The sequence below is a fragment of the Brassica napus genome, chromosome C4 (assembly GCF_020379485.1).
Source record: "Brassica napus cultivar Da-Ae chromosome C4, Da-Ae, whole genome shotgun sequence".
In the NCBI taxonomy this organism is placed as follows: Eukaryota; Viridiplantae; Streptophyta; class Magnoliopsida; order Brassicales; family Brassicaceae; genus Brassica; species Brassica napus.
In genome coordinates this window covers 54,829,996-54,840,588 of record NC_063447.1, presented here as the reverse complement: position 1 = coordinate 54,840,588, position 10,593 = coordinate 54,829,996, and the positions used below count along the sequence as shown (strand labels likewise).

Sequence of the window (10,593 nt, the reverse complement as noted above, 5' to 3'; positions counted from 1 at the left end):
AGTTATTTGCTTAATAGGCATGTCATAACGGATATTATGAACAATGCTCTAAAAATTAAAAACTTTAGAGAAATGATAGAAAAAATGCCCTCATATTAAATCATGCAGCAAATCAAGTGGAAATAAGATGGACTCACGATTGAGTTCATATTTGGATTCGGGTTTGGATATATGAGCTTTGGTCCAATCACCTATTTTTACAGTAAGCTTTTATTTATATAATTCATAGATTTTTATTTGTATTATCATCAAAATCAATTAAATTTGGTCAAAAAGCTAATAATTTACTAACTCAATGAATAAATTGGTTAAGGCCAAATATTCTCTTTAATTGGATTATTGATTTTTAGAAATCAAATTTGTAACATCAACAGTTTATATGCATAGTTCAAAATTAACTGAGATTACTTACTCATTGTGGAATATGAGATTGAGATAAAAAAAATCTTTATCTTTTTCATTCTTGTTAACATCAACAATTTTGTGATTTTTTTCTTCTCCATTTTTTATCGACATAGATCACAATGGACCGCTCTAGTAACCCATTTTATCTTCTATAGGGGATGTTCTCATATAAGAGGATGTGAAGCTCATATTTTGCTACAGCATATAAAATTGAGTTATATTTCCAACTAAAGTGGTCTCAGGTCGATCTGAGCTATAATATGGGAGTCATAACTAATTTACCGGACATATACCAGTTACTCGAGAACCCAGCGGCTGGCCCAGCTGGTCGATTACCTTTTTTTTTTTTTTGTAAGATGGCTTTCATTTGATTAGCTAAAAAAAAGAAAATATTACAGGCCCTTAGGCGGTGTTTCCAGGGCAAGGCCCAGTAAAATATAATTAACCCCATAGTAATAGAATCTCAGTAGAACTAGCCCTAAATTGATTGTGGCCCATGGAAGGCCCAGTGAAGAAAGTGAAAGCGGTGGCTAGTGGTTTGGGGAAGGAAAGTTTCGAGAGTCACGGGAGTGAATGTGGAGAAGCGGTAGTTGCGTAGAGTTAAGCCGTAGAGAACCATTGTTGCATCATCTTTGAAGAGAGAGAGGGACTTGTGTCTCTGAAACTCGAGATCTTGTTTCTGATCTGGTGATCTATCGCCTTATAGATAACACCCACCGTTCTGAAAGGCCTTGCATGGATCCGACCGTTCCGTTCATTCCAAATCCAATAGAGAGTAGCTTGCCAAACGAGGAGGGAGATCAATGTAACCGCTTTTCCACCCCTTAGGGAACCCATCTGTGCTACCGTTTGCTCCCACGAACTGACAGGAGCGAGGCAACACCGAGTGGAGAGACGCGACCATAGTTCAAAGTTGAAAGCGCAATCGAAAAAGAGATGATTGCGAGACTCTGGGTGCATGTTGCATAGCACACAAGTTTGATCCACCTGAAGACCCCAGCTTCTCATTCGATCCTTTGTTGGACAACGATTCAAATAGACTAGCCAAGCGTGGAAAGAGTGGCGTGGAATAGCATGAGGAAACCAAATCATCTTAGTCCATCTTTTGATCTCTATTTCTCCTCTGATGTAAGTGTAGACCGCTCCAGTTTTATATTTATCTCCATTTGTTCCTTGAAGGTCCCATTCATAAACATCTTCATTCTCAGACAGCTCCACCGTTGTAAGGAAAGTGTATAACTCAAGCGTTGCTTCCGACCTTGCAGGTAGCAGACACCAGTTCCCATTCTGATATAGCGAAGCAACCGTTGCTTTATGCGGAATACCAAGTCTCGAGTTGGAGGAAGACGTGATAGCGGTAATGCAACCCATTGGAGCTCAATTATGATGCCAGAATAAAGCCGATCTTCCATTTTCTAGCCTCAGCTTAATGAGGGGAAAGATAATAGGTCGAAGCTTTATCAATTTGTTTACTAACCAGGAGTGAGATTGGCTTGGCTTAATTGTCCAGTAGTTGTGCAATGAGCCTTTGAGGATTACTTCTTTAAACCAGATCACCCACACTGAGTCCTCTCCGAAGAAGATCATCCAAATGAGGAGTAGGCAACACGCTTTGTTCCAGGTTAGGAGATCCTTGATTCCCAATCCCCCTTGCTCTGTAGTTAGAGTAACTGTGTCCCAGGCTACTCTAGTTGTATGATGACCTTCTAAGCTCCCTTTCCAAAGAAAATGGTTACATAAAGAGTTGATCTTATTAATGCAGGCTTTAGGGAGTATATAGGCAGAGTACCAGAAGGTCGTGATTCCCGCTATCACTGTCTTTATAAGAAGCAGCCGACCCGAAAAAGAGAGAGTCTTCACTGACCAGGAGGAAAGTCGCGATTTGACTTGCTGGATCAACAGCTGGCAGTTCGGGAGAGACAACTTTCTAGAGTTTAGTGGAACACCCAAGTAACGGAAGGGGAGCTCTCCATGGGTCATACCTGGTCGATTACCTGATCAAGATATCTTATAATATATTATTCTAAGGTTTCCAAGTTTCATGTATATTATCTTTTATGAATTGGTTGAAAGATAGTATCTTATTAATTTTCTTTTGAGGATGTAAATATACATTTTAAAAATAATTAGTGTTACATTGCTATTTAATGTTTTATTCTTGTTTAATTTTAAAACATTGTATTATCTTCCATTTCATACAACGATTATTTTAGTTATATGATGATGGCAATAACGAATGTTAGTAAAAACTTAATGATACATTAGTAGCATGCATGCATGCGTATAGTGGAATTGTCGTTCGCATGCCAAGAAAAGAAAAATATGGGTACAATCCTTTAAACTTAATTACAAGAACACTTTAGGAGACACTCGATCGTACATATTATACGAATTTATACATCACAGTGACCTTAGAAGTCTACAATATTTGACATGAGATGATAATAATGAAAATAATAATATACATGACAAGAGTGCAACACAAACTCTGTTCAAATCATGGCTTTGAAGACAAAGGATAGGAGTGATGTTGAGGATCTGGCCCTCCTGGAGAAAATCTGTTTATTTCACTTCGTGCTGAAATCTCTCCAAGACGCTTTAGTTCGGAAACATTGTATCCTAACCGTTGCAAAAGATCTTCGCTTTCAGCATCTTTATTGTTCGAAACCCGAACTATCCTCCCTTCTATTCCAGTTACCAGTAGAAATGTGAGCACAAAAAATAATAGTAAGGCCTTACAAGCCATAGTGAGGGATTTTAGGTCGAATGAAATTAGGAAAGATTAGTAGTAGGAGGCTGGGGAGGGGACAGTGGAAGATACGACTAAAGAGGAAGCGTTAAGTGAGTCTATATATAAATAAACTGGACGATAAACAAGATACAATATAATGCATAGTGGCCACTATTCGTTAAGACACCTACGAATTATATATATATATGCATAATATATGTAGTTACACTGATTAAATATAATTAACAAGCCCTTTACTCACAATAGTGGCCATGTCAGTAGCTAAACATTTTTTTTTTTTTTGAACATAGCTAAACAATTGGTAGTTGCATATATATATATAGGTGTATATAATATGGAGGTACATAATTAGTTGCTATGCATTACATGTTATCTTCAAATTAACTGAATTCATACAGTCATCTCTTGCATACTTATAATCTTTCCGTTCGTATAAGTTAATAATAATTTTAAACGTTTGGATTAAATAACTCATGCGCAATTAACTTATGAAATATTTGCTAGTTAAAATATATACATGTTCGCCTAACCTTGAGAATCTAAAACAGTGTTTTAAGTTTTTGTAATATCTACAAACTTTTTTACAATTGTAGATGTGTTCTTTATAGTTCTAAACCTTGGGAGGTGTTACACAAGGTATTTTAGTCCAACGTATCTTAAGCAAATATTTAAAACTTTTGTATTCTCGGAAGACTTATCCATTGATTCACCCCATATAACATTTAAGTTCACCAACCAATAAAATTGTTTTATTTAATATTCGATATCTTTTATATAAAAAAACAAAATATTGTAAAATTATATTATGTTTTTAAAATAAAAAGATAAAAAAAAATAAATAAAAAATAGTAGTAATTACAAAAAAAAATAACCAGCAAAACACTAAACCCTAAACACTACAAGAAAACATCAAGGATTCTGAGGAAAAAAATCGTCGGAATTTCGTCGGAATATCGTTATTCCGACGACATACCGACGAAACACGTCGTCGGAAATAATTCCTCAGAATTTATTTTTTCCTCGGAAATTTCCGTCGGAATTCCGAGGAAATAAATTTCCGAGGAAATTCCGAGGATCACTAGTTTGTCGGAAATGTCCTCGGAATATACAGAGGGAGAACTTCGTCGGTATAATTTCTCGGAAGTTCATCGATCGATGCGTGTTTGGACATATATACATCGATCGATAGGAGTATACCGACGGACATTTTCCTCGGTTTATTCCGAGGAACTTTTCCTTCGGTATATACCGAGGGACGGCTCCCTCGGAATTTTCCGAGGGATATGTCCCTCGGAATATACCGAGGGAAAAGTTCCTCAGAATAAACAGAGGAACCTGTCCCTCGGTATAGCCCGAACGTTTTTTAAAAAACGCATCGATCGATGCGTTTTTGAACAAAAACGCATCGATCGATCAAGTGAAAAATATAATTAATTTCCTCGGAATGTAAAAAATATTAATTTTTTAAAAAAAATAAAATTTCTGAAATTTAAATTCGAAAATATGAAATTAAAAGTAAAATTGAAATCATATTAATTAATATTCAAAGTTTCACAAATAAAAATAAAACATTCCGAGTTTGTGGAAAAAAAAAAACTACGGGTCTGGCACGTCCGGGAACACCTCGTTCGGGTACATCCTCTGCATCATCTCCATCATTTGCTGGTTCAGCCTCCTCTGTGCCTCATAGCCCGCCTGTTGAGCCGCCATCTGGGTCTCTAACAAAGATATACGATCATCTTTGTCCTTCAACTGGGCCGTAAGTACTTCTGGATCAACAAAGGGCGGTGGTGCAGAAGAAGGGGAACCGACCGGGTGCGACGACCCAAACCGACCAAACGTCCCTTCTTCTTTGGAACCGACTGAATAGAAAAAAGCCAAATTTAGAAATTTAAACCAAGAAATAAATGAATTGAACTTTAAAAACAAAGAACTTACGGATTCAACGATTTCGTTGATTCGAAACCGGGACAAGTTGGTCGAAGCCGTCGAAGCGTCATCCTCGGTTTGAAGCTGAGACACTTCGTCTACCACCTGAGTTTGGACCAGGTCGACCACGTCCCTCACAAGACCGTCATCAATCTGGCCGGTCTTCTTGTTGGTATACGCCCTCCTCATTAGGGCGAGATCATCAACCGGCTCGCCATCATTTTCTTCCGCCTTGAAAAAAAACATAAATTAAAGAAACATTAGAAATTAGAAGAAATGCACAATAAATTTAAATTCTGAAACTCAAATAATTGAAGAAAAAGCGGTTGAACTTACCATGCGATCTCCGAGAGTGGCAATAGATTGAGCACCCAAGTTATGCTTGTAGATGCCCTTCCCTTTACGGTCGCTCTTGCGGTTGGTGGAGTTGGTGGAAGAAGTTTCTTTCGTCTCTTCCTTATCCCAATGCGCACACAACTCCTTCCAGACCGTGTCGTTCATCGACTTTGGGACCTTTTAATAAAAAAAAAAGAAAAATTTAATAAATTAAAAAATAGTTTAATAAATTAAAAAATGGTTTAATAAATTAAATCGAACCTTATTGATTTCCCACTTCTTCTTCCACTCGTGGATCTGCTTCCCATAGTTGTCCATTACTTTATGGACGAAGTGGTGATAGATAAAGAGCGTCTCATCGGAATTCCAGTTGAACTCTTGCTGAAAAAAAAACACAATTAGTAGAAAATTTATATTAAAGATTAAAAATATAAGTAAAAAATTAGAATACTTACCGCAAACTGACGAAACCACAGAACCTGCTTGTCGGTTGGGAAGTGAGTGAAAGTCGGATGTCCACTGTCGAGGGCCGAGTACATCATACGGTTGATCCATGCGCTGATCCCGTTCCCGGATCGGTTGAACCTTATTAAAAGAACAAACGGTTAATAATGAATCCAAATTTAAAGAAAAAAAATGTTTAATTACCATGTTTGACCCCGTCCATGTGGATACGGAGTGAGATACGGAAGATGGTCACGACCGGGCTGTTGAACCAACTCCGCAACACGCATCACTCCCGGAGGACCCGGAGGAACAGGAGCGGATGCAGCAGCGGGAGCGAGAGGAGCAGGAGCGGGTGCAGCAGAGGGAGATGTATGGTTGGAGCTGTGGGGCGAAGGGGAATCCTGAAAATGGCTGGAATCCCGAGACTGGCTCCCCGTACCACCACGACCACGACGCTGTCGAGGCCGGGTCTGATCATCATGAGACCTGTAAATTTAAAAAATATATTTAATAAATACAGAAATATATAAATTAATTTTTTTTATAAAAAAAAAATTCCCAAATAATTTAATCACAAAAAAGATTTATATATATTTAAATTTTTTAATAAATATATAAAAATAGTTCTAATAAACAAAAAATAGTTGTAATAAATAAAAATAGTTTAATAATTACAAAAAAATAGTTTTAATAATATATATATATTAAAAATATTTTTAAATCCCAAATAATAGTTTTTAATCACAAAAAAAGTTTTATAGATATTTAAAATGTTTTGTAAAATCCAAAAAATCGAATTTATATAGAAATTTTTTTTTTTGTAAAGTCCAAAAAATCGAATTTATATAGAAAAATCGTTTTGTAAAATACAAAAATCGATTTTATAAATAGAAAAAAAAAATTATAAAAAAATTCTAAATCAATTCAACAAAACAAATCATTCAACCAAATCACAATTCTAAACCTATTATACAACCAAATCACAATCCTAACCAATCACCCTAAAAAAATCTATCAAAACCACACAAAAACCTAACAAATAGAACCTAAGAGAGTGGGATAGGGTCCTTACATGATTTGTGTAAGAGAAGAGGGAGATCGCCGGAGATATCGTCGGATTTCAGGGGGAAATCGCCGGAGAGAAGAGAGGATTTGCGCAGAGGAAGAAGAAAGAAATGGGGAAGAAGAAGTGGCTCGTGGTTATAAAACCTAGGGTCCGACGGATATTATCCGTCGGAATTCCGTCGGAATTCTAATTTCAATTTTCGCGAAATATTTGCCCGGTAAAATGAAAATATTCCGAGGAAATTCCGACGGATAGTAAAATATCCGTCGGAATTTCCTCGGAATATTCCGAGGAAATACCGAGGAACTAGTGTTTGGGGTTTCAAAACATCAATTTTTTTTGCCGTATTTCATTTCTTATACAATTGTAATGCATACCATTGAGGATTCTTTGTATAGATGAGCATAAACCATGAAATAAAAAATTTCAAAACTAATTGAAAGTATTCCCTTTACCGTTCATTAAAAGGTATAAGTGTTTGTCTTATGTTGCGAGATTTCGTTCATACAATCGGAAAAGTGTTAATTATACGGTAAGGAACAAATTTTTGACTTCATAATGAACGTAAGACACTTAATAAGGGTTATATAGGTGTTATTCAAACGGCAAAACGTTGTTTTCAGTTTAAAAACCCTATTTCCTCGGAATTTCCTCGGATTATTCCGAGGGAACTCCGAGGAAACCCTCTTCTTCCTCGGAATTTCCTCGGAATATTCCGAGGAAATTCCGAGGAACTAGTGTTTGGGGTTTCAAAACGTAATTTTTTTTAAATAAACGCATCGATCGATGCGTTTTTGAACAAAAACAAATCGATCGATTACAAAGATGGACCGGGCCGTAAGATTGTGATCGATCGATGAGAGAATCCCATCGATCGATCGAGAATCTCAATTGTTCCTCGGAATGTCCTCGGAAAATCTTGTATGTTTTTTTAAAAACGCATCGATCGATGCGTTTTTGAACAAAAACAAATCGATCGATTACAAAGATGGACCGGGCCGTAAGATTGTGATCGATCGATGAGAGTATCCCATCGATCGATCGAGAATCTCAATTGTTCCTCGGAATGTCCTCGGAAAATCTTGTATGTTTTTTTAAAAACGCATCGATCGATGCGTTATAGAACAAAAACGCATCGATCGATTACAAAGATGGACCGGGCCGTAAGATTGTGATCGATCGATGAGAGTATCCCATCGATCGATCGAGAATCTCAATTTTTCCTCGGAATGTCCTCGGAAAATCTTGTATGTTTTTTTAAAAACGCATCGATCGATGCGTTTCTGAACAAAAACAAATCGATCGATTACAAAGATGGACCGGGCCGTAAGATTGTGATCGATCGATGCGTTATAGAACAAAAACGCATCGATCGATGCGTGTTTGGAAACAGAATTATAAGGCAAAACCTGACCTTTTCTGGATCTAAACCTTAGAACTCTCATCCCCTCCGATTTCCCCTATAATTCGCCCCCCCCCTTTCTCTCTCTATAATCATCCGATTTGAACAATTTTGGGCTCCATTCCACTTGATTTTTCGAGCTCTACCTGATTCCTACACTCGTCTTCACCCTAAGACAGGTATACTCCGCGAATCTCCACATTCTGAAATCGTGTTCTTGAGCAATTTTTTGGGTTTTGTGAATTTCTTATTTCCGTGTTGATTCCTTGATCAAATATGCATGAAACAGATGTTTAAACATGGAATAGAACACAATTGTCTGTGATCAACGAGTTTGGAACAGGATTTGAGATGATTTAGGGATTGAGAATTTTTTTCAATTTGGTTTTTTTTTATCACAACTCGATTTCGCTTTTCATTTTCATGTTGCTTTGAGTTCTTAATTGATTATAACCATGTTGAGAGCAATGATTCTATTTTGTAGAGAATGAAGCGCACGAAAATGTCAGCAAAGAAGAACACACAAGAAGAGGGTTCGTCTCAGCGAGAGAAGCAAAGGCCAAAGAAGTGGGATAAGTCTGATACCACCCACTACAACAACATGAAGAAGGTAGCCGTTCCGGCTACACAACTAGCATGTCCTGAGACGATGACAATATTGGGAATCCAAGCAGACATTGAAGGACTGTTCCAGAACATGGGTCTAGGCCAACTATGCAACCTCAACGAACCCACTTATCCGGAGTTGGTACGCCAGTTCATAGCATCCGCATACGTCACCCGTCCCGATGATAGCCATCAGGAAGGTTTTCTGGCATTCGTAGTGCAGAAAGTATACTATGAGGTATCTTTCACAGACCTCTGCGGACTATTTGGATTGAGTGCAGGGGAGAGGACATCTGGTCTTTATTGGACTTCAGAGCTGTTGAACTTCTGGGAAACGATTGGCACAGGGGTTTATAGATCTTCTCAGGCAAAGGAGTCACTTATCCGGAGCCCAGTACTGAGATATGCCACACGCCTCATTGGCTCATTGCTATACGGGACAACCACAGCCGCATCAGTCACGCAATGGGAGTTGTGCCTCCTGTACCAAGGTGTGAGGCATTTGCTACCGGCATTTGGAAACTCTACATTCCCACCTGCTACTGCCTTCAACATGGGAGCGGTGCTGGCCGCAAACTTAGCAGGATACAAGGGGAAAGTAACCAAAAAAAAGAGCAATGCATGTGGATTTGGTGCAGTGATTACTCGGATCCTTAGACATGTGGGTGTAGACTGCAAGAACCAGAGGTAGCACTGGACAGATCGAACAACATTGCTTGGAACTACCTGGATGTCATTTCTCTAGTAAGTAAGGAGTTCATAGCTGGTCCCCACTCGAGGATCCATCGGGATGGTCCTTACGTCTACGTATTCCAGGACCGAGCGAAGAAAACACTCTACTGCCACCTACCTCAGATCGGTCTCACTTCTCTACTTTCAGAGGCTGCAGTTGAGTTCCTACCCCCTGCTACCGCACTAGTAGACAAGCCATCCTTCTTCACGCCAAAATATCAGACCAAAGGCAAGGGCGTGGTTGATGAAGAAGGAGAAGATGAGGCTGCACAAGCCATTCCAGATGATTCACAACCCCATCAGCTACTCCCATCAGACTCCAGCCAGTACAAGCTGCAAGAGCTTCCACCGAACGCCACTTCGCGCCAGCAACAACATTGGAGAGATCAGAGCATAAAGACAAACAACGACATGCTACACAAGATCTGGGCTGCCATTTCACGTATCAGGCCGTGTCGTTGCCAAAAGGATGATGTAGTTCATCGGGACAACTCTCCATCCACCTCTGGTTCGGGTTCGAGTGGTACACACAGGGTAAGAAAGAGGTCCAAGAGACCCAACGATGCAGGAACATCTGGAGCAGGAGACGAGGAGTAGGAGCTATCACCGGCTATTTTATTTTCTTTTCTATTCTAACGTTTTATGGTCTTATTTTCTGTTAATTTTGAACTGAGTTTTTTTTTGGGTTTCTTAATTATGAGTTCGTATTTCTTTTACATGGTTTCTTCGTTTTATTTGGTTGTGTTCTGAGTAGTTTTTAATTCGTATTCAGCTTTGCCTTGCTAGATAAACCAAATAACTATTATCCGAGGAAAGAGGTTATATCAAGTGTTCCTCGGAATTTCCTCGGTATTTCTTTAAAAAAAAAATAAATAAGTTCAATGGTAGTCTGTTTCCGAGTCATCATCACCAGATGAA

At 38.4% G+C, this 10,593-nt stretch overlaps 1 protein-coding gene across 1 annotated transcript; it reads right to left on the bottom strand.

Moving 5' to 3' along the window:
* Window positions 1-2,170: 2,170 nt before the first annotated feature.
* LOC111205843 (CLAVATA3/ESR (CLE)-related protein 7-like) lies at window positions 2,171-3,935 on the bottom strand. The gene has a single exon (XM_048754005.1). The coding sequence runs from the start codon at window positions 3,149-3,151 to the stop codon at window positions 2,903-2,905; it is 249 nt and encodes an 82-aa protein (XP_048609962.1). The 5' UTR covers window positions 3,152-3,935; the 3' UTR covers window positions 2,171-2,902.
* Window positions 3,936-10,593: the final 6,658 nt, after the last annotated feature.